We start from the raw sequence: 24,290 nt of genomic DNA, 5'->3' as shown, positions 1-24,290 counted from the left end.
TCAGCCTTAACACGTAGCTTCTCCATCTGCACAGCTGAGCCAGATCCCCGCAGCCAACGTCGCGGGCAGCCAGGCCAACCGTCCCCGGCGTCTTCCTATTTTAGACATCTCGCCGCCTCGGTCCCTTCTAATGTTTCCAGCCAGGCTGCAGGGGGAGGAAAAAGAGGTTACTGCTACTTTAAATGTACTGTATGAAGGCGAGGGCTGGAAAGGGGCCTGCTTGCAGGAATACCCAGTCATCTAGTTGGAAAAGCAGCCAGATGGAATACAAAAGGAGAAACCCAGACGCTCATGGAGACAGACTCGGTTCATAAATCAGGTGGGGCCAGGGACTGGGGGCCCGCACGCCATGGAGCCCGACAACCTCCTGGGCCAGGACGACTCCTACGGTAAGAAGGGCAGAGTTGGAGATTTCAGCCGGGCAGCTCAGCCAGACTTTTCTCCCTGTTTGCTGCAGGAATCCGAGTTGGAGGGGGGAGGTAGTCAGGCTGCTGTCTGGCCTCAGGCCCCATGGGTGGGCATGGGTGCCCTGGGTTCACAGGCACCGCAGAGCTGCAGGGTCCCCAGGACCGGGTCTTGGGCAGCCCTTTGGACTCTGGGCATTTGGCAGGGTCAGAGGAAAGCAGAGGGAGTTTCAACAGCTTCTGTTTTGCTCTTGGCCAAGAAGGAAAGGAAGGAAGTTTGAGGCCCCCCTGCTTGTCTGTCTGCCTCACTCGCTGCGCCCAGGCCTGGCTGGGGCTGGGGGGCAATTTAATTAGTGACATTCTGCAGGTAAACAGAGATGGAACAGGCGACAGGAATATTCTGGGTAATTGAAGTCCGGAGCTTGAGCCAAAAACGCTCCCCACTTTACAGGGCCCCGGAGGCTGCCACCAGGGAAGAGGCCCCTGCCGCAGCCTCCCCAGTGGCTGGAAGCCCTGAGCAGACTGTTGGGGAAAAGTTGCTTGGGACAGAGGCCATGGAGAGAGTCAGGGAAGGGATTGTAAGACTCAGAATGGTCCGGCTGTGGCAGTTTCTGCAGACTTGGGGCTCCAGGGGTGCAGGTAAGCGAGCTCTCCCAGCACCCCCACTCCCCAACCCCCCACCCCCACTGCTCAGCCTGCCCAGGCTGGCCACAGGCAGAGGAGGCAAGCAGGAGCATGGGCTGGCTGGGGGGCTGAGATGGGGGTTGGAGGGGCCACAGGTTCTAGGGCTCAGTGGGGAGAGCTCCCCGTCAGCTTCAGAGGAGAGGGCCTGTCGAGGCGCAGCCACAGCCAGGCTTGGATCAGCCCTTTGAGGCCCCAGGTCCTCGGGGGGTGGACTTCTCCCACCCCTACCAGGCCTGACACTGGGCACAGATTCAAGGCCAAATTTCCTTCCTCCTGCAGGAGCTCAGTTCTTTCCAGGGAGAGGGGCCCTTTGCCACACTTGGAGATGCAATCCACAGGGGAGCTTAGCGATGCCCAGCTGGTGGACCTGGCACCTTTGGGCAGACAGGCGGTCAGTCAACGTATGCTGAGCAATCCCCATGTGTCAAGCTCTGTGTCAGGGTCAGGGGTGCAGGAATGAGGAGCAAATCCTAAAAGATAGTTGGTGTTTAATGAATGGAAGGAGGAAAGGGAGAAAGGGAGGGAGGGAAGAGAAGAGAAGAAAGAGATCCTTGCCCTGGAAGAGCTCCCAGCCTAGAACAAGAGACAGGCAGATGATACATGACCAGATCCACCAGGATGACTTCCTTAGGGGAGGCTGGGGGCAGACAGTCTGGGGATGTGGCTTGGCACAGGGATGAGTAATGGGCTCACCCGATGCCTGGATGCTGCCCCCAACCTCCAGATCCCTCAGGACCTCCATCTCTCCACCCGAATGTGATGACCCCGTGGGGTTTCAGGAACCCACAGCCCCAACTTGCTGTCTCCTGGGTTTGCTAATGGCAGCCTCTGGGCAAGGCAAAGCTGGAACCCTTGGAAACTGCCTCCCCTGCAAGCAGAAGGCCCCATGTACAACCAGGCCCTGGCCTTCATCTGTGGCCAGCCTCTCGGCTCCCCGCTGAAGTCGGTCAGGCCTTGAGGGGCCTGGGAGCCAAGAGGAAGAGGCAAGGGGGCAGACGGGGCCTCAGGGAGGGGGCAGGCAGGAAACAGAGTGGAGACCAGCTCCCAAGCCTGGCTAGAGAGGGGTCTGGCCAGGGACTCCCAACCAGCCTGCCTCCAAGGTCCAAACCTGAAAGGGCCATCCTGGGCCAGGGTAGCAAAGGGAAGTTGTGGCCTCAGCAGGTCACTTACCCTTTCTGGGCCAGAACCCTCCTGTACTGGGTTCTAGAGTTGGAAAGAGAAATCAAACCTTGTCTCTACTTTTATGATGTTCCCAAGCTACTCTGAGAGAGAGGCAAGCATGTTGATGGGAGAAGGCAAGGCACTGTGGAACACTTAAGCCCACATTGGAAGTCCAGAAGGCTTCCTGGAGGAAGTGACACCTCCATTGAAAAAGTCAATCACTCCCTCCTTCGTGAAATACTTTCTTCACCTGGCTTCTGCGGCATGCCTGTTTTTTTCCCACCTGTTTCTCAGTCTCTTTTGCTGGCTCCATCTCCTGGACCCTTCCCTCTCCTTGCTGTCCACATGGTCCCCATCACCAAGGTTGACAGCTTCTGCCGCCTTGTATGATTGGACCTTCCTTCCTTCTGCCCCTCACTCTCTAGGCTCCAGCCATACTGGTTTGACCTTCCTCATGCTCACCAAGCTAGTCTTCACCCAGGGCCTTTGCATATGTTGTTTTCTCTGCCCAGAACACCCTTCCTCCTGCTCTTCATTGAGCTAACTCTTCCTCATCCTCCCAATCTTGAAAAGTCACCTGCTCAGAGAAGCCTTCTGAAGACCAAGTTCCCCGAATCCATCAAATTCAATTCCACCCTCTTAGTCTCTCTTTTCCTTTAAAGGACCTGTTACGATTTGCACTGCACATTATTGTGGGTTTATGGGTGTAGCCGAAGTACCCCCCACTCAGCTCTGAGCTCCTCGTGACAGCTGTAGCCCTAGAACCTAGTAAACATCCAGCAAGTATTTGTTGAATGAGGGAGTGAGTGAATGCAGTTGGCCTAGGCAAAGAAGTGTGGAGTGGCCTTTCAGGCAGAGGGCACGGCAGATGCAAAGGCTCAGAGGCTGGAGAGGGGGTTCTCTGACACTTACAATGAGGGTGATGCTCTTGATCAGGGGCTGGCAAGCTGAACTCCCTGGGGACTCAGGAGCCTCGATGGAGGCAGGGTTGGGAGAGGCAGAGCTGGAGGGTGTGTGTGTTGGGGGGGGTGCTTGAGGTACCCCCTCCTGCTTCAAGCCAAGCAAGACCACTTTCCATATGGTGGATATTCTGAACACTGATTCCATTTGCCAGGTGCTCAGGGGCTGAAAGAGGTTTGGCCACAGTGTGCTGGCACTGACGTTCTGGAGGTCTGAGCTAAAGGAAGCCTCTTGTTCAGAACCTCCTAGCAGACAGGGCTGAGCAGTGGAAAGACCCTTACAGCAAGGCCAGTGAGAGTTTGGAACCACAGCTGGGGGAGGGACAGACAGACGAGTAGGGATTTCTTTCACACAATTAGCGGCAGGAAGTCAAGCATTAGAAGGGGGCCTGGAGACCGTGCACTAACTCTGGTAGAGACTTTCATGGATGGATGTGACTCTGGGCCTCAGTTTCCTCATCTGTAAATTGGGGCAAGGGTCAGACAAAATCTGACTGATCCCTTCTGGTACAAGCCCCTTAAGGATGTACGAAAAGTCCAGATCTGAGAAGCACTTCCTTCCCATCTGCCTCGTGATTGCCAAGGAAAGGGATGGAGGGGGGAGGCCTGACAAATGGGCCAACACTGGGACTTGGTTCCCCTAGTCTGGGGATATTATTGTGTAAAATATTCTCTCTTTGGGTTCTCACAGGGTACAGTCATTTTCCCCATTTCACGGATACTGCCTTCCATCCATTAGCTCTTGGTGCCTCTCCATTCAGGACATATTTTTATTACTTGGTCACGAGATACTTGAGGACAGAGGCTGTGGCCTGTGTATCATGTATCCCCAGTGCCTGGCCCTGAGAAGGTGCTCTATACAGATGCCCTGGATGAATGAATGAGTGAGTGAATGAATGAGTGAATGGCACCAGCTGGATATGACACTTAACTTGGTCCGCACTCTCAGGTACCCTCCCCCTTTCTGGGCTTCTGCTTTCTCAGCCGTAAATAAAGGGGGCTGGACTCCATGCCCCGGAGTGTTCCAGCTCTGACCATCTAGGATTCTAAATCCGACTCAGCATCTGGCACCCTCTTCCCTCCCTGCGGCCTGAGCCTCATCCCGGCTCCTTTTGTCATTGCGTGGTCTGGACCAAGTCCCTGCTCCTTGCTCAGCCTTGGCTTCCTCGTCTGCCAAATGGGCAGACTCAGCCCTGCCTGGCTGCTTCCAGGGTTGTCTTGGGCCCCCATGGGGTGACCAGGTAAAAGCCTGCAAGGCTGGACACCTGCTGGGGGGAGTTCATGATTCATGTAGGAAGGAGCTGGGCTCAGACAGATGGAGAGAAGTGCTCTGGAAGGGGCTGTTTGCTTTGGAAATCCTGGGGGCAGAACAGGCAGCTCAAGAGCTCAGATGCTTCAGCATCCTCCCAACGAGAAGGACCCTGCCCAGGGTCGCTGGAGGCTCCGGTAAGCAGGCATGTGATTGGATGTGATGCTGTAAATCTCCATGTGCTGCAGATACAATAATCGGTACTTACTCCATGCCAGGCTCTGTGCCGGCTGCTCTACATATGTTGTCTACTTGAACTCTCAAGTAGAACCAGCTAGGTTGCCATTAGCCCCATTGTCCAGATGAGGAAACTGAGACTCAGAGAAGTTAAGTGATTGGTGAAGGTCTCACAGCGAGTGCAGTGATTTGAACCCAGATGGCCCCAGCTACAGAGCCCGGGGTCTTCCTTGTGCTGCGCTCTCTGGGAGGTGTCGCTGTGCAAAGCTGCCACCCAGCGGCCCCTCCTCTTGCCCATGAAAATCCCACCTCCCGAGGGGGTGGGTGTAACATGGCAGGCACCACACCGAAGGTGATGAGCGCAGCTGGGGACAGTGAGTGGGTGGCAGAAGTATCTGTAGCCAGATAGGGTCAGTCTAAAGAGAGGGCTATTTGGGACTGAAAGCTCTCAGAGGGCCTGTTATCATGACTCTCTGGCCCTTCTAGGGAGACAGAGAGGCCGAAGACGCCACCAGTGGGTTTGCCTTGGCTGGTAACACATAGGTGAATATCATAAGAATAACGGCTACGTGCCCAGCGCTTGTCTCACACTCTTCATCTCACTTCCCCTTTCCAGAGACCCAGTGAGGTCAGTGTCATCATTCCCATGTTAAAGACGTGGAAATTGAAGCTCAGAGAGGCTGGGTGACTTACTCAAGGCCACACAGCTAGTGTGAGCCAGAGTAGCTTAGGTTGTCCCACTCCAGAGCCCATGCTCTGAACCAGTGCCCCTAGGTCCTTCCCAGATGCTGCATCTGTGTGGATGGAGCATGGAGACTGCTCCTCCTCTCAGAGGCAAGAGCACTGGCCCAGGGCCTCTTCCTGGTTCTGCTACTCGACTAACTCATCAGGCCCTGGGCAAAGACTTGCCCCCTCGGCAAGCTTCGTCTGTGAATTAGGAGGAATGCCCCCAGCCTGACCTACTTGGAGTGAGGAAGGGATGGATGCTGGAATCCACCCTGGCCTGGGCTGGCTGGGCCTCATGGGCGACCGAAGGTAGGGGAGAAGGCACATGCCCACCTGAGACCCCTCATAAGTGAAGCAGGCTGGGACCCCACTGTGCTGGGCTCCATGCTAAGTGCTCTACACCCATCAAATCATTGACTCCTCACAGAGGAATGATGACCCCATTGCTCAGATGAGGCCAGCGAGGATCAGAAAGACCCTAGGCTCGCGATTCAAAGCCAGGACTCCTGGACAGGGTGCTCTTGCCCACCACTGTGGGCTGCTCCTGGTTCTCCTGGCCCCCACCCCATGCCCCTCCCCACTGCCAGGAGAGTAGCAGGGAGAGCCTCAGTCCTGCCTGCTGAACACACCGGGGTCCCTGGAACTTCCCCAGCTGGCAGGTGGGTGAGTGCTGAAGCCCCTACCTCTTGCCCCATGGGACTCTGGGAAGAGGCTAAATCAGGAAGAGTAGTCAGTAATGAAGAACAATGAGGCCCGATGGGGAGGGGCTTAAATCATTTACACACCCAAGCCTTGGCAGCTGGCTGCCCTTGAAGGAGGTAAGAGGCTCTGGGGAGCTGGCCCCTGTGCCTGGAGCTGGGCTTGGCAGAGCCAAGGCAAAGCGGAGGGGAGAGGAGAGTAAAGATACTTCACTCTGGTCCTCTCAATGGATTTCGGATCGCTCCCTCTTGAACTGCCACCTCACACTCATGGCCCAGGCTTCTGTCCTATGCCCCCTCCATGGGGGCCCGGGCCACTTGATTCTCGGGTCTCGAACTCCTCATCAGATGAGTGGGGACATTACTGGCCATCTCCAAAGGCACCTACTGTTGGGAGGACTGTGTGGGACAGATAATGCCTTCCTATGCTGTCCTGGGCAGTGGTCACCTCCGGCCAGCATCTCCTCTGTGGGGCCTGGTGCAGAGATGCGGATCTTTGCTAAATCACTCAGGAGTAGGTGAAATTCCCTTCAGCTTTCCCATCACCTGATGTATCTCCTAGCACATGTTCAATGCCCTTTTAATAGATGAAGAAACTGAGGCCCAAGGAGGTGAGCTCAGGAGCCCAAGTCTCGGCCCTGGCGAGTCACGAGGCCTGCTGGACCTCAGCTGTGGTCCCCTGATTTCCAGATGGCAGAGTGAGCCCTTCCCATCAGGCTGGCTTGTACCCAGTATCCTCTCAACAGCTGGCCTCCCTGGGCGGCCACTGCATGCTCCATGTCTGACCTTTTGTTCCCACTACTCAGTCATTCCTTCTGCAGAGTGGACCTGCCCTGGGCCACTGACCCCAGGCCTTCCAAAGCTAGAGCTGCAGCCCACACCCTTCCAGCTAGGATTGCTCCCAAGAGGTCACCTTCAGAAGCCCAGGGAGGCGGAGGTAACAGGAAAGGCCCCAGGTGTGAGGATGGGAGGCGAAGGTCCTCTGGGGTCCCTGCCTCTAGCCCCCATGACCCTCATGGGAAGACAGAGTGTGGAGAGAGGAGAACCAGGCACACCCAAGTTCTATTCTACCTCCTGCATGGTCCCGAAAGCTGTCCCACCTCCTGGCTCCCACCTCAGACCAGGTCCCACCTTGGCCACCTATGACTGCCTCCCCTTCTCCACCTCTGCCTCCAATTCATCCTCCTTAAGCAGCCAGAGTGGGCCCCCACAGGTACCTGGAAACCCCATAGGGCCCCCTACTGCAGCAGGATGAAGTCCAAATTCATTAACTTGGGCTCAAGGCCTTTGGCCTTGTCTCCAGCTGCACCCCTCCATTCTGTCCGTTCCCACTACCATGAGTGAATTTCTGCTTCAACTGTCTCTTCTCCCTCACCTTTGTACTTGCTGTTCCTTCTGCCTAGAGCACTCCCCCATGTGAGCTCTCACCACCACTTCTGCAAACTGGCCACTTCGACTCATCCTCAGGTCTCAGCTCAGGTGTCACCTCCTCCAGGAAGCCTTCCTTCACTACCTGGCCTGGGTTCCCCTGGAACCCCAGGCTTCCTGCTATCCTGCTGCATGCTGATGAGTAAAGCCCACTCATTTCCCTGCCTGGTTCTACCTCTGGGCTGTGAGCTCCTTGGTGAGTCAGACAGAAAACTCAGAGGCTGAAGGGCACGGGGTGACGAAAGTGGTCAGTATGACTCCAGATCTCCGGCCTGGGGATCAGGGAATGTTAGTGCCCATGCTCAGAGGGGGCTACGGGCAGAAGAGCAGATTCTAGGTGGGAGGGGAAGTGATGTCCTGGGGTTGCTGTGTCCGAAGGGCCTGCAGGGACATCCAGTTGTTTTGTATAGTGACGTCTATGATGGTCTTTGCAGATCTGATCCTGAGAGAGGCTCCCATTCCAGGGAGGAGGGACGGGAGCATCTGAGACCTTCACAGGATGTGTCAGTGTATCTCCTCCTTTTCTAGCCTTTCTGAAACCCTCGTCCAACAACCCAGCCAGGGTTCTGCCACCTCCCCCAGGAAGCCAGCCCTGATCAGCACGGCTAAGGCTGCTCTCTTGTCTCTCTTTGGCCATGACTTACTTCTGGTCCTAGGACATCTCATGGGCTGTGCCGTGGAAGGGTTGGGGGTGGAGGAGGGGCACATCTTGTAGACTACACATTGCCAGTCACAGGGACGGACCTAGACACAAAAAAGGCTCTAATAGTGGAAGTGAAGTTGTGTGGCAAGGGACCCTGCCCCTCCTCTGGACAGAGCCAAGGTCCTGGCATCTCAGTCTGTGGGATTTGCGCGGGGGTGGGAACAAGCCTAAAGAGGCTTTGGGTCAGATTGACACAGGTGGTGGGAGGGGTGGAGTTCCGTTCAATCTAGAAGCTTGGGCAGGGATGGCTGGATCCCGCCCCCGCCCCCACCCCGGACCCCGGCCGCAGGCGCTCCAGCCGGTGACCTACATTCCCCGCGCCTCGGTGTGTGCGCGCGGGTGCACGCAGGAGCCTCTGCGAGGGGGCGGGTGTGCCTGCGAGGCGGGTCTCTGTCTCGTCAGGCGAGCGTCTGTGAAAGCCTGTGAGGGAGCACCTGAGGGTGCTGGGGACCCCCACACTCCACCCCGGTGTTCCACAGACTGCACCCGAATAGGGCCGTGCTCGCGTGAAGCCGGCTCCAAGGATCGCAGTTCCTGCCTGGCTGCGCCTGTCCCGCATTCCCCGCCCCCGCCCCCACCTAGGACTCTCTCTCTCTCCCTCTCTCTCTCTCTCCAGTGACCCAAACTCTCTGACAAATGGCCTCACACTGCCGCTGCAAATGTGAAATGTTAGAATGAGACCGAGGGCGGCAGCTATTAGCGGTGGGGGTGGAAGGAGGGGACTTAATTCAAGAGTCTGAACTGGAGGGTGGCGGCGTGGGTGGTGAGTCTGCAGCGGGGAGCAGGCCTTGGGCTCCGGCCCCCTGAAACCCGCGGTTCCTGGGGTGGGGGCCCCACTCAGGCGTCCTCTTGGGGCTGTCCCAGGTCAGCACCCCCCAGGGTGCCCTCAGGTCCCTTCCGTTTTGGGGAGGCCGGTCTTTGACCCCATAGTCTTTCCTTTGGCCAGCCCCGTGGTGGGTGGGGTAGGGGCTGTGCCCCCTCCTCTTGGTTATTCTCCCAGCCTGAGCCTCTGACAGCTTGAAGGGGATTGGGTGGTCCCGCTTAGAAACTCTTGGGCTTCCTTCCCAACAGGCTGGCTCCTGCTCACAGCCCTGCTACCACCCCTCCCCTCCCCTCCCCTCGGTGACTCCTGCAAAGCTTCGCTCTCCTCTGCAGCCTTCATTCCATGCAGACTTAGCTGAGGACCTGCTGTGTGCTGGGCAGCCAGAAAGGAGTGAAGCTCAAGCCCCCTCAACTTCCCGAGGCCCCCCTACAAGCCCATCAGTGTTTTGGGCTCAGTCTGCCCTGCCCTCCCCGCTGCCTGAGGGCCTCCTTGTGATCCCCCTGCACTGGCTCCTTCTTTTCTGCCCCCAACAAGCCCCTGTCTCTCCCACCCCTTCCCCAACGCCTTACTCCCCTCCAGTGCATGCCCCACTCCCTTCTTCATAGCCAAGCTCTGTCTGGGCTGTCATCTGCCTTGTCACTGCCACATGGTCCTCTCCCCACCCACAAAACTGCTCTGGCCAGGGCCACCCCTGGTGCCCCAAATCCTCAATCCAGGGCCTTCTCCTCAGGGGCTGTCTTACCTGCCCCCTCAGCTGGGAGGCCCTGGGTGGGAGGTGGGATGGGCGGGGGAGGGGTGGTCCAGGAAGGCCCCTGGAGCCCAGAAGCCTGAGTTTGCACCTTATTTCTGCCACTTACCAAGCATGTAGCTCAGGGAAGATTCATCAAGTCTCTGAGTCTCGGTTTTCCCATCTGGGAGCTGGGGATGATTATCTCTAGTACTTACCTCACAGGGTTGCTGGGAGGAGTAAACAGGTTAATAATTCTAATGGAAATTCTTTGAGAAGCATTCCAGCCCAGTTAGCACTAAACAACCTGCTGTCTGTTTTCATTGTTGTTACGCCTGTGTTTGTCCTTGTCTTGGGTCTCTCGCCCAGCCACACCCGCCTGGTTTCCCTCCTACCTCTCCTGCTGTCACTTCTCAGTCTTCCCTCCCCACTTCCCTGGTTGTCCACGTCTGTCCATCGGACACCTGGACATCATTCCAGATGGCGGCTCCCCCTCTCCCCATACCCCCTGCCCCTTCCTCCATCTGTGTGTCTTTCAAATCCATCTCTCCCTCCCCTCCCCTCCCCTCCAAGGCCTAGCCCACACTTTCACCCCTGCCTGCACTGTTTGTTGCACAGGCCCCCTCCCTGCCCTGCCGTCTCACCTCTCACTGTCTTCATCAGTCCCTGCCCCAGACCAGGGGACCTCTCTAACAAGCCCGCGACAGCCCCCATCCTCCTCTGTTCAACTGACTGGGTCTTGATCAGGGCTTTGGGGGCCCCTTATCTACTTGGAAGCCTCATCCAAAGTCTGTCAACCAGTCTGTCTGTCCCTCCTGCATCCCAGGAGCCTCATTTGTGCAGCCTCAGCACTTTTTGCTGAATGTTTGTTGAATGAATGAATGACCTGATGCAAGTGAAAGTACTTTGCCAGCTGTAAAGGGCCCCTCTGATCTGTGTGACTGAGTATCTGACAGCTTCCTCAGGACTTGACAGGAGAGCCCTCACTTGGCAGGACAGTCTGCTGTGCCCGGATAGGGATGGGGGACACAGCCTGACCCAGGTCACACAGGGAGTTCCAACACTCACTGTGCCATGGAATCACTTGGGTGTTGGGATGATGCCTAGGATCACACCAAGAGATTTGGATTCAATTAGTCCAGAGAGGGGCCTGGGCATTGGAAATTTGAAATCCCTCTTGCTCCCTGCTCCCCAGCTGATTCTATCGGGTAGCCTTGGAATTGGAAGGGGATGGTGCTGGAGCCCAGGACCCTCCATTCCCTGTCCACATTCACTTACGCTAATTTGTGCCGAGCACTCCCTCAGTGCCAGCTCCGTGTTGGGCGCTGGAGGCCTAGGGAAGCATGAGGCTGGGTTCCTGTCCTGGAAGGGCTCAGGACAGGCATCCAAACCTACAATGTCAGTCCAGGACAGAGAGGGCTTGGTTGGGGGTGGGGAGGAGATGCGAAGCTTACAGATAGCCAGGCCTTGGTCTGGTGGAAGGAGGTAATGAGCAGGGTATTCCAGGCAAAGGAAAGAGCAAGATTCCAAAGTCTGAGAGTCATCGGTGGATGGGGGCTTTGTCCTCGGGCCTGCTGAAGTGGCAGCCTCACCCTGTCCAAGCACTGGGGCAATGGTCATGCTGTCCCTGAACACTGGGGCACAGGCCCCACCTTTTCCAAGCACTGGAGCAGCAGCCACACTCTCCCTCAACGCTAGGGCCAAAGGCCAGCCCCCTCCAAACACCGGAGTAGAGGCCCCCACTCTCTTGGCCTGCAGGGATCTCTTAGGTCCAGACCTCTGCTTCCATGGTTCTGTCCTTAAAGTCATTTTTTCCTCATTTCATTCTGACTCTGTCCCTCTCAGTCCAGGCTGGCAGTGCTTCTGCTCATACAAAATTCTCAAAAATCTTGCCAGATTTGCATGCAGTTCAAGGGAGTCCAAGCTATCAGACAAAAGGATTGCCCACAGATCCTTCCTGGATAAATAAGTCTCCAATCCTGAGTTCCTCTGGGATGGCTGACTGGATCCATGAGTCATAGCCTAAGCTCCTTATCAAAGGGAGGCTCAGCTACACCCTCACAGGGGGCCTGTTCCCTGGGAGCTCATCTCCCGGGAGCTCAGGGAGGGCCCTGATGCTATCTGGATAGGCTGAGAATTTTCCAAATCATCAGTTGCTGGTTCCTTTGTGCTTAACTATTCAGTCCTCAGTTAATCTCTTTCCTCTCTCATTTTACTATAAGCAGCAAGGAGAAACCAGTCTGCATCTCCCACACTTAGCTTGGAAATGTCTTCAGCTAAATATCCTAAATATTGCAAGTTCTGGCTTCCACTGACATCAGAAACAAATTTTCCAAGTTCTCTGTCACTTTATAACAAGGATCCTCCATAATTGCCTTCCTCCATATTTCCAATTCCTCCATAATTTCCTTCCAAGATCTCGCCAGAAGCACCTTTACCATCCATATTTCTACCAACATTCTGTTCATGGCAATGCATATATTCTCTACAATGATAGAAACTTTCTCTACAGCCTTCGCCAGAAATGCTTTTAATATCCGTTTCTCTACTGACAGTCCCTTCAAATCAATTTCAACCTTTTCTGTCAAGTACCTCAAAATTTTCCCAGCCTCTAACCATAACTTCCACATTTTTAGTTATTTGCCATAGCAGTACCCACTTCTGGTACCCTGTCTTAGTTTGCCAGTGTTGCTGTGACAAATACCACATCACAGTTTGGCTTAAATAACAGGCATTTATTGTCTCATGTTTGAAGACTAGGAGTCCAAAATCAAAATGCCGGAAAAGCCACATTTTCTCCTGGAGTTGTAATAGCAGTCTTCCGTTACTTAGCAAGCTCTCTCTCCTCTCTGGCTTCTTCTGACTCCTGGCTTCTACTGACTGGCTGCATCTGAATTTCCTCTCTTTATAAGGCCTATAGTCATACAGATGAAGCCTGCCTGCCCCATTCAATCCTGCTACATCGTAACTAATAGTAACAGCTTCAAAGAGCCTATTTAAAAATGGGTTCACACCCGCAGGAATGCAGATTAAGATTTGAACATGTCTTTTGTGGGGTATGTGATTCAATTTCCAACAGTTGAGAAACACCCTGTGGCCTATCTGGGAACCTCAGTGAGATTGGACCCCCAAATCCAGATGGGCAGTTGGGGGCTGGGGGAGCCTGGAGAGGTCAGCAGGAGTGGGGGTTAGAGGCCTTGAATGCAGGTGCAGAGCTTGGCTTTCATCCTGTGCCGTGGGGAGCTAGGAAGGGTTTCAAGTAGGAGAGGAATGTGGCTGCACTGAGTCTCTTCAGAATTCCCTAAGACCCCAAACCACATCTTCACCCTACACCACTTCCCTCCCCGTGGCCTCAGGCCCTGAGCCAGCTCAGGGAAGTCTGGTTGGCTGCCCACTTCTGGGTAGCTGATCCCAGCAGGGGAAGACTAGCTGGGAGGAGTCTGGGAGGCTGGAAGAGCTCCAGAAAGGGACAGAATGCCAAGAAGGCCAGGAGCCCAGGGGGCAGCAGTGTTCCTGGGCCAGCCGCTCACCCAGGCCCACTCAGCCTCCGGAGGCCCCTGTGCCCCTGCATCCTCAGCAGCCCAGCACAGGCTCGGCTTCTAGGGGAGGAGTGGGAGGGCAACCCTAATCTCCCTCCTCTTAACCCCAGAAGCAGACCCCTTGAGGAGGTAAACCCGCCAGACTGTCAGCGAACAAGGGAAGGGAAAGTGCTGGATAGCAGGTACTTCATGTGCACGAGCTCCCAAAGCTCTTCCCGGAAACATCCCCATTTTACAGAGGAGGAAACGAGGCACAGAGAGGCTTCAGGATTTGCCAATGGTTGCATCGCTAGGAAGTGGCAGAGGCAGGACTCCAATCCTAGTCCTGCTGGCTCTAAAGCCCACATGCTTCCCCCTGGGCAGCACAGCTTCGAGTCTGCACTAACTGCCCCACTGAGCCTAATCCTGTACAAGGGAGACGCAAGATGGGAGTAGGGGACTATGTCCCAGCTGCAAGGGGCCTGGGATCTCCACTCACCTATGCCCGCTCATTTAACAGATGGGCAAACTGAGACGCAGGAGGGGCAAAACTGGCTGGTGCTGATCAAGGGGAAAGAGAGATCAGGGTGTCAGGGAAGCAGAGGGGGCTTCTGGGAGGAGGCAGCCCTACAGCTGGGGTAGGTAGCAGGGAAGGATCCCAACAAACAGGCAGAAGAGGGTAGAGAGAAAAACAGCTCAGGTAAGTGGAGCAGAGCAGGGAGGGGGCCCCAGCAAGGAAAAGAGCACAAAGGTGCAGAGGTAGAAATGAATTTCATGGGTTCCCTCCAAACTGATGCTTGTGGCTAGGGAGTAACTGGGCAGACCAGATGTAGACATGGGTGGGGAGGCTTTACCTGAAAGCAGGGCTCCCCAACCTTCATACTATTGACCTTAAGGGCTAGGTAATTCTGTGCTGAAGTGGGGGCTGGGGATGGGGTGGGGGGAAGCTGTCCTGCACACTGTAGGATGTTTAGCAGCATCCCTGGCCTCTACTCACCAGATGCCAGTAGCCCCCACCCCCCAGTTGCACCAACCAAAAATGTCTCCAGACATTGTCAAATGTCTGTGGGGGCTGAGTCGCCCCTGGTTAAAAACCACCATCCAGTAGTAAGCAGGAGCCATGGGAGGGATTTGAGCAGGAGAGTGACAGGATCCAAGCCTGCAGCTAAAAATGGCCTATGCACCACACCTCCTCCCCAGCCCCCCATTACCTACTCTTCATCCTTCAGCTGACCTGGAGCTCACTACATGCAAAGAAAACCTCCACTAACAGCGGGTGCAGGGCTAAGGCTGGGCCACGAGGTGGAACAAAGGCGCTTGTGTTTGGGCCCGGAGCCCCCGCCCCCACTAGAGGCTTGGGAGAAGTGGGGGCTGAGCAAGCCAGGCCTGGAAGGGCTGCGGGGACTGAGGAGGGGGTTTGTCAGAGCCAGGATTCAGATAGGAGGGGCTAGAAGGAGGTGGGACCCAACCTTATGCCTGGCACTGACCAGGCCCTTGAAGAAATTCTGAGTTTCTGTTCATACATGGGCCATTTTCAGACAGCCCTGAAATCAAGGCTTTCCAGCCAGTCAGGAACTCTTCCCGACACACTATCTGGGGATGATAGGTCAGGGACTACCTTCCAGGCCAGAGGCCAGGCCCAGGGTGGGGGGGAGCAGCAGGCAGCCCAAAGCCCCCCTTCCTTTCTGTCCATTTTCTGTCCCTCTCGGAGGGAACCCGAGCCGATTGGAGTGGATCATGGAATGTCAGGGCTGGGAAGTGTGGGCAGGTGAGAAAGTGAAGGGGAGCCCCATTTTCACAGCATGTCCCAGCCCCTGTATGCAGCCAGACGAGCTTCTGAAATCCAAGTCTGGCCTCCCACCTCTATACGTTTAAAAATTCCACAGATTCCCCATGACCCTTAGAATCCACTCCACAGTCATTGGACAGCCCTTCCAGGTCCTTGGAGTCCTGAGTCCTGGCAGCTTGTTTCCTACCTGCCTCACCCCAACTGTCCCCCAATGCCCATCCCACCTTCAGCCAAACCTTGCAACTGATAACTCCTCAAACACCTGGGCTCTCCAGGCCTCTGTGGTTTCCCTCTTCTGAGCCTAAAATGCCTGCCTCCTTCCCACCTGCATCCCCCTACCCCACTTGGCCAACTCCTACTTGCCCACTGGTGCCCCTTTACCACCACTTTCTCCAGGAAACCTCCTCAGCCTCAGTGATTGAGTGCCTTGTATGTTGGTGGCCTCGATCACTTCAGGATGTAGTTGTCTATGTGTGAAGTCTCTGTCCTGAGGGCAGCATGTTTACCTCATTTCCTCCATAAACTTAGGCCTAGAACAGAAAGCTGGTGATGAGCGAGCATCTGTGGAAGGGGGGAAAGAAGGAAGGAGAGAAGGAAGGAAGGAAGGAAGGAAGGAAGGAAGGATGGGCAGAATGGTCCCAGGTGGGCATTTATTTGCCCCCAGAGCTCTTGAAGCACCACCAGCCATTAACAGTTCCCATCCTGGTGTAAAGCAGGGCTGCAGAAGTGTTTGTTACCATTATTTGTCAAATAACAGCAGAGAGTGGGTTCTACTGGCTGAGAGACTCCAGAAATGGAATAAATGAATTAATAAATGAATGCAAGAAAAATTAAGGTTCTGCCCCGGAATGTCTTATGGACCTAACCTGACCTAGTCCTCAGCCATCTGGGTCCTCGAGCCGCTTCTCTCGGCTGGGAGCCCACCCTGGCCATGTTGCTGGTCCTCTCCCTGCCTTTTCCTGCAAATGCTAGAGGTAGGTTTCCATTTCACCCCAAGATGACTTTGGGTGATAAAGAACCAACTTCAGCCTCCTTGAATTGAATCTTCTCTCCAGAACGTGTAACAAACCTGGAAATTGGAATTGCCCTAGAGCTGATTATTCTGGGAGGATACCTCCTTGCATTAAAACTAAATTAGATCAAGGTACCTCTGTTATTAGCGAAATAATTCCCTACGATTACAGAATGCAGCCATGAATCCTGATGGCAGATGAACTTCAGGTGACTTACCTGAGACAAATAACTGCAGAAATCAGAGGCTCATCTAACCGCTTCTCTATAGCGTCGCAGTTGGGTAATTATGCTAATGGTTATAAGAAATCACCTTTTGCGATCTGGGATTGGGAGGGTTGAGAAAGAAACGTGCATGGCGGATATTACCTGCTTTAAGCCGCAAAGGCTGGACACCCTGTTTGCGTCAGTAAAGGGCCCTTACTGGGGAGCTGGTTTTAGTCCTTGTCAACGGGGGAGAAGCCCTGTTGCACAATCAGGATTACAGTGGCCTCATTATTCATCTTGTTTTAGGAGCATCTTAATACAGGAAATTGAATTTGTCCAAGTTCCACTGTTGGATATGGTAATTCTGAAAAGCAAGTTAAACTAAAAAGCTCGGGACCTTTGAGTTGATTCAATTCAGCAAATGTGCATTTATTTGTGCCCACTGGCTCCAGGCATTGCTCTAGGAGGGGGTGGGTAACCAGCATTTGAGAGTGTGTCTGATGCTTTCTGAACCCGGTCTTATTCCCTCAGCAACCTGATGAGAGAGGCAGTATCACCCCATTTTAGAGACAAGGAAAAGAAGGGGATCACCTGAGGTTCTACCACCACTACTCAGTGAAGGGCATTGTAGGCAGAAAGAACAGAGGCAGGAGAATAAGGAGGAGAATTTGAGGATGGGAGATGGGGGTGGGAGGGTGGCTGAAGGTCAGACAGTAGGGAGCCTCGATTGACCAATTGAGGGTTTGGGCAATGGGAGCCACTAAAGATGTGTGAGCAAGGGAAGGATGAGATGAAATGTGAGAAGCACCTTGATCTCACTGTGGGGGACCAGAAGGTGATGACCTGGGGCGGGGGTCAAGGGGCTGGAGAGAAACCTTCCAGGAGAAGGGGCCAGGTGAGCAGTGAAAACCCTGGATTGAGATTGCAAATTCACAAGGTGTGAGAGATGGGCAGGGTGGCAAAGTGGAGGGCATATGCCCGACAACCTGAGCGGCTATTTCCCAGCACCAGCAGACTCTTGGCCTGCGTACAAGTGGACCCAGTACCCCCAGAACTTCTCATTTCTCTAGAAAATCAGAAACCCAGACATTTATGGAAAAGTCTCTTGATTTTAAATGATCATTCAAAATTATTTAAAACACCAGGTTGGCCAAATAAAACTTCCTGTGGCTCACAGGCAGCCAGATTGCGATCCTTGTGCCCTCTGATCTTGAGGATGAAGTCCATGTTCCTCAGAAGTCTGGCATTCAGGGCCTTTGCCAAATGTCCAGCCTCATGACCTGTCACTCCCTCCAGGTAGGCTTGCCAGATTTGGTAAATAAAAATACAGGATGCCCAGTTAAATGTGAATTTCAGATAGATAATGGATAAATCCATCCCGCCTTCCTATGGTTAAATTTTTAGTATAAGTATGTCCCAAATATTGCATGGGACATACTTATACTAAAAAGTTATTCATTTATTATATGAAATTCACGTTTAACTGAGCATCCTGTATTTTATTTGGTAACCCTACTCCCAGCCACCCCACATCATCCTCCAGCTGTTTCCTTTGCCTGGTATGACCTTCTCCTGCAAGCACACACCTGGCAAACTCCTGTCCACCCTGTGAGGCCCTGTACTCCTACACACTGCTGTGCAGCATTTATCATGAGCTATGGTGATTACTATCTTATGTAGTTGTTTAAATATGTACTCTTCCCTCAGCAGCCAACCTTACTTCCTGCTACATAGGGAAAAGAAGTGCAGGCTGTAGCTCCCTCCATTTCCTACCCTCAGCCCCACCCAAGTTGCCTGCAACTTCTGATTTTTACTCAGGATGAGCGGCCCCCTCCTGAGAACTCTTTTGCTTCCCTGAGTATTGCTCACCTCTCTCATTGGCAACTTCAAACTCACTCTCCCCTGGGTCGTTCCCACCAGCTGGGACTTATTCCCAAGGGCCCCCATCCTTCCTGGCACAGGTTGGGTTGTCCGGGAAGCAGGCTCTTAGATGGATGTCAGCATGCGGGAGGGTTATCAGGGAATGCGCTTGGGATCTGCACCTGGGGAAGGGAAGGGCTGGAAGTAGGACTGGACAGAGGGAGAAGCCAAGCTGCAACATGGTCTCAGTAGAGGGCTCAGCCCACCCTCCGATGAGGAGGCGCTAGGGCTGGGATGGCCCTTCAGATGTGGGAATAGTGTTAAGTAGGCTGGGCCTTTACACCTCGTGTGGCTCAGTCATGGGACACAAGACACCCCAGGAAAGGGCTGTGACCTTGAGTGAGGGGACTCTTCTCAGTGGAGGTAACCCCCAAAGAGGGCTGACAACTGCGGGCCATCATATGGCTGCCTCCCCACACCTGGGGGAGTAGGTCCTTCACATTTGAAGGGGGATCTGAGTGGTGTATTAGGGTCTACCATACCCCAAAACCCAAAACACTCCCCTCCAGCTGCCATCCAATCTCTTGTCTTCCTTCTGGCCAAACTCCTCCAAAGAGATGTCTGTCTTTCTTTCCTCACCTTCCGGTCACTCTCCTACCTGCTGCCCTGTGGCTTCTGTCCCATCCTGAGGCCTCTGGTGACTCCGTTCTGCTTTGCCTTATGGGACCTCCCGTGGCATGGGGCCCCAAGGTCCATTCCCTCCTTCTTGAGTCTCTGCTGCCTCAGCATTGGAAAGTCCACCCTGCCCCGCTCCCTGCCTACCTCTCTGACCGTGCCTCCTGGGCCCCCCCACAGCCTTCTCCTCCGCTTCTCCCCTTGGCCCAGGGCTCCCCAGGTCCAGCCCTCAGCCACCTCCTCTCTCCCTAGCACTCCTCCACCTGCGGCTTGACGTTCCAACACCCTGAGGCCCTCAGTCCAGGCTCTGCTGAGGTTTGACACTACATCCTTATATATCAACTGGGCCTCTCCTCCTGGGGATCTACCAGCACCTCCAACTCAGCAGGTCCCCAACCAAACCCCTCATCCTTACTTCCCATAGTGGCTGTCCTTTGCTCCCAGGACAGGTGCAGGGGTCTAGGCAGAACCTACAAAGCCATCCAGGCCTCACAGTCTTTGCAAGTCTCTCTTTGAGAGCCTGACTCTCCTCACCTACCTCTTCACTTGTTAACTTTGGCTCATGCTTTCACTTAAATGCTACTTCCTCTGGGAAGCCCTCTTTGGTTTTCCAGAAGGACTCAGGACCACCAGGTATGCACACACTTCCCTTCATGGATTTCATCAAAATTGTAGGTTATTAATTATGTGTAGAATTCTTTGTTTAATGTCTGTTTCGCAAGCCAGATTCCAGGAGGGGTGGGTATCTGGTCTGACGTGCTAATCCTGGTAACTCCAGCACCTAGTGCCATGCCTGGCACGTAGTAGAGGCTCTATAAATACATCTTGAATGAATATATTAACTTGTCCTCCACTCCTGCCCCCGAACCTGTTTGTCCTCCTGAAGGCTCCATTTCAGTGACTAGTCTCAAGAACCAACCGTTTGCTCAGGGCAGACACTGGGGAGTCAGCCTGAACCCCTCGCTCCCTCCTCTCTCTCCCCCTCTTACTGCCCACCAGCTCCTGCCAGTTTGACTTCTAACCTTCTCTCAACCCATTCTTCCTCCCTCCCCAGCCTGGTCCTAATTTCAGGTCCTCAACTTCACAGGTTTTTTGCTGCTCTCCAACCTGTTCCCTTTAATTCCATCCTCCTCTGCAGAGAAAGGGAATTTTGTAAAACTGAAGAGTTGACCCCATTCCTTCCCTGCTTATGACCCTCCAGGGGCTTCCCTGAAGCCCAAGGCCCTGAGCTTGGCATTTATGTACGGCCCCTCATGCCCCAGCCTGGCCTCCCCTTCCTGCCTCTTCTCTTACACCCCTCCCCTGGCACCTGATGCTCCAATAGCCCCTGACTGTAGTTGCCTGCGTGTACTGGGCTGTTTCAGGCTGCTGCACTTGTGTGGGGGATTATCTGCTGGAAAACCCTTACCTCTCTCTTTGCTTGGCTGACTTCCTCTCTCCTCCTTTAAGGTGATCTCAGAGGTCCTCTCCTTGGATGCCTTTCCTGGAATTGCCCCTCCCACCCCCCAGCCTGCCCCCAGCCCACCTTGGCCATTTCCAGTTGCTCTCGGCAGTATCCCTTAAGCTCCTCACCAGTGGCCCCCCATGGTGGCTCCTCGTGGTGCAAGACGGGCCCTTCTGGAGTTGCCAACTTTCTCCCTCCGCGCCCACAGGAGCAGCTCACCCTCCTGTTTATCTGTGTTTCCAGTACCAAGCCCAGAGCCTGGCACGGGGGGTGGGCGGGGAGGGCCCTGGCATTGACTGAGGGAACTCGGGGAATCCATGGAGAGCAGGGGTGGGTGTGAGAGAAACCACAGAGGCGGAATCAAAGCATTCCGGGACCCATTAGACTTGGGTGGGGCCTGCACTGGGAGCCAGAGCTGCTCTCCTATCCACTCTCATCTGATCTGTCCTCCGTGCACAGGGCTGGGCACCAGCCACCTTCACCAGCTGCCTTCTCTCTGGGCATTTAATTCTCCAACACCTCAGAGCCAGAAGCAAGGTCTGTACATTTCTGTTTATTCTCCGTGAAGTCACTGCCCAGCCCTGGATGGGAGTTTCTTTCTCCCCCTGGTCCCTCCTTCCCTCTCCCTTTCCCACCATTCATGTCATCCCTGCCCATGGATTCCTGGGCCCCTGGGTCTTTAGCGTGTGATGCCTAAATGGAAGTGGCTTTGACTCCGGCTTCCATTGTCGAATAAGGGCCCACCACCCAAATAAGAGATTAAGTAGTTGATTAGTTTGTATGACTGCACTGTATGTAAGAAAATGGTGATGTGGCACAGTGGTTTCAAAGCCCAGGATTTGGAGTCAAACTCCAAATGATGGACATGGGTTTCAGTCCAGGCTCCATCATAGGCTGGGTGAAATTGTGCAAGTTGCTTGAACTATCTGAACCTTGGTTTCCTCATCTGTCAAATGGAAATAGACTGTAATAGAACCTCCTCAGCAGTTGTTAGGAGAATTAAATGAATAACACAAGTGAAGCACCGAGGAAAGCACTGAAACTTGGGTATATATCAATGTGCATAGATGTAGAAATTTCTTGCAACTAACGGTGTCCAGCAGTGATGAATAGAGCCCCTGACTAGAGGTGTGTCAGCAGAGATGGACTCATTCATTCCACAAACATTCACTGAGCACCTACTAAGTGCTGGGGCCTTTGCTAGGGGTGGGAGGAGATGCAATAATGAATGAAACCAGCATGATCCCTGCCCTCAGGACACAAAGTTCCGGGTGGTGTGGAGACTCACTAACCCAGTAATCACATAATATACAGTCACCAGCCTGACCAACCCTTGAAGGAAAGTGACTTGGGGCCATGGGTGTGCAGTTTGGGAGTTCAGGGAAGGCTTCCCCGAGGCAGTGACATTTAAGCTGCCATCAGAAGAAGTTAACCAGGCCAAGGAGGGGAGGGGACAGGGGAAAGTGTCCTAGAGAGGGGAAACTGGTAGGCAAAGGCTGTGTAATGGCATATTTGAAGACCTGGCTGGGGTGGCTGGAGTTGGGGGTAGGAGGAAGACCAAGGAATGAGGTGGGCAGGGGCCTGGCCACCCTGGGTCTGGAAGGCCATATGAAGGCAACAAGAGGCTTTTGAAAGTTTTTGAGCTGGGGTAGGGGTAACATGATTGCATCTGGGCTTTGAAACCCTCGTGAAGAGAACCAAGATATGGGGCCCAACAGGCCAAGTGGATGCAGGGAACCAGCTGAGCTCTCACTGCAGTGCAGCCAAGAGATGGCTGTGCCCGGACTGGGCTGGACATAGACATTTGGGAATCACCGGTTGGAACTGCCTGTGGAGAGGGTCTAGAACAATAAGAGGGGACCCAGACAGTCTAGCCTCCAACTTTTGCAGTCCAGTAGAGTAAGAGGAGGCATCCAAGGAAGGGAAGTAGCGACCACAAAATTAGGAGAGAGGCTGGGAGAGTGTGGTAAGAAGGCAGCTGAGGGTGCAGAGAGTTCCCACTGGATTTGAGATGAAGATGGAAAAATATCCTTTGGAGTTACCAACAAGGAGTTCATTGGTGACTTTCTTAAAGATGGCAGACCTTAGGCTGGAAGGGATTCCTGCCTTGCATGGCCATTTGCATAGGACAGCGTATCAACAGTGGCTAATGGCCATGCTACCAGGATGAGATTACATTGTCTGGTCAGATCTGGATCAAACAGGATCAGCTCATTAGTTCAGAAAGTCTCATCTGAACTCTTGAAGCATACAGTGTTGTCCTTTTTCAGTCAGTGTCCATATAGCCCTGTCAACTTTATATATTAGTTTGCTTGTACCATGTGTAACACCAGCCAATTTGTCTTCTAGAGTCAGGCCTGTAAGCAATTTGCAATCCTGTATGTTGCTTGATGGAAGCTGCCAACAAGTGGATATATGTGGATTTTGCATATAGTGTAGACTATGCATTTTGGAAATTGCCTCAGACATATCCCTGGGGAAGGTGCTGAGGGCTCTGTCGTCCCTACAGATGGAAACTGGCAAGGAAAAGATGGGTCCAGATTGGGATCCCTTGGCTACAGGCAAGAACAGATTGGAGGAGACCAGAACAGACCTGGGGAGACAGAAAGGAGAGCCTGTGGTTGTGAAATGCACAGCCCTCAACCAGGGGTGGGACAAAGGACAGGAGCAAGGAGCACTAACTCAGAGAATATTTCTGGCACCCCACTAACCCCCTCCCCCCAGCTCCCAATCTCCTGGGCCAGCCTCCAGGTGCAAGCTTTGTTTAGAACTGAAGAATACTCCCTAGTGTTTTTTTTTATCAGCCTCCTGCATTCATAGTAACCCAACTGGGCTCCTTCCACCCTCCCCTGCAAACAACTTCCTCTTGGCCAATATTCATGTAATTGCTGCCTGTACCATGAACTGGGCCACACGTTTGCCTTTATTATCTCACTGAATCCTTACAATAACTTCTTGTGATAACCCCTAGTCCCATCCTGATAGGGTAGTCATGGAAGCCAAGGCTCAGAGGGATGTAGTATCATGCTCTAGGTCATACAGCTGGCAAGTGACCCAGCCTGGATATGAACCCAGGTCTCTCTGATGCCAAAGGTCACATTATCTCCCAAAAACATTCAATGAAGGCAAAGCAGTTAGTCTGGAAATTGGTTGAGTTGCTTTCCTTCCAAGAGTTTGGCATGACCCCTTTTGGGTTTTTGAGTACTTTGGTGCACTCTGCCCTTCTCTTCATTCAATCAACCTTCCTGGGCCAGGCCCTGTGCTGGATGCTGGGGCTGCAGTGATGGCTCAGACAAGGCTGGTGACCTGGAGGAGCTCAGTCTGCTCAGAGAGGAGACAGACCCATAACCAGTTGCAACAATTCACTAGGACATAGATATGGACAGTGGGCTCGATGACAGCTGTGGGAACTCTGCCTGGGCGAGTTGATGGAGATCTCCTAGGGGCTTCCCATGAGTTGGAATGCCTGAGCTGGATCATAAAGGATGAACAGGCACTGGCTCAGCAGCAATGGATGGGTGGGGGCAGACAATCCAGAAAGAGTAAATATGTGCAAAGACAAGGGATGCAGCTTCAGGGTGATACTTTGTGGGGATGAGGAGGGAGTCTCAGCTGGCTGGGACCAGGGTGTAAAGGACCCCAGTGGAGACTGGGGACTGGGCTCTTTAGGTCTTAAGATTTACTGAGCATCCCCATGGGCCAGACTTTGTGTTGAGCATTTCACAGACACAATGACCACGGACATAATGGAGCCTAAGACTGGATTGCTTGCTCTGCACTTTGAAAAGCGTTATGGAATAAAGCAAACACTTCTGTACCTACCACCCAGGTGAAAAAATAAAATCTTACCAGTGCAGGTGATGCCCCTTCCCACCACATCTCCTTCTCCTCCCCAGAGATAAATAGTGTATTTATCATTCCTCTGAATGTCTTTATATTTTTACCACCTAAGTGCATTCCTACTCAATATATGGTGTTGTTTTGTTT

At 53.8% G+C, this 24,290-nt stretch overlaps 1 protein-coding gene across 1 annotated transcript in view; it reads left to right on the top strand.

Annotated features, from left to right (window-relative positions):
- The first annotated feature begins 264 nt into the window (after positions 1 to 264).
- LOC119545566 (DAB2 interacting protein) overlaps positions 265 to 24,290 on the top strand; it is a 185,855-nt gene continuing 161,829 nt past the window's right edge. The window contains exon 1 of the mRNA XM_037851184.1: positions 265 to 389. Coding sequence (XP_037707112.1) covers positions 350 to 389 — 40 coding nt within the window. The 5' untranslated portion in view covers positions 265 to 349. The remainder of the gene's footprint in view (positions 390 to 24,290) is intronic.

This window comes from Choloepus didactylus, chromosome 10 (assembly GCF_015220235.1).
Source record: "Choloepus didactylus isolate mChoDid1 chromosome 10, mChoDid1.pri, whole genome shotgun sequence".
NCBI classification, from domain to species: domain Eukaryota; kingdom Metazoa; phylum Chordata; class Mammalia; order Pilosa; family Megalonychidae; genus Choloepus; species Choloepus didactylus.
The sequence above is the reverse complement of the archived record's forward strand: the minus strand, read 5'-3'. Positions and strand labels throughout refer to the sequence as shown.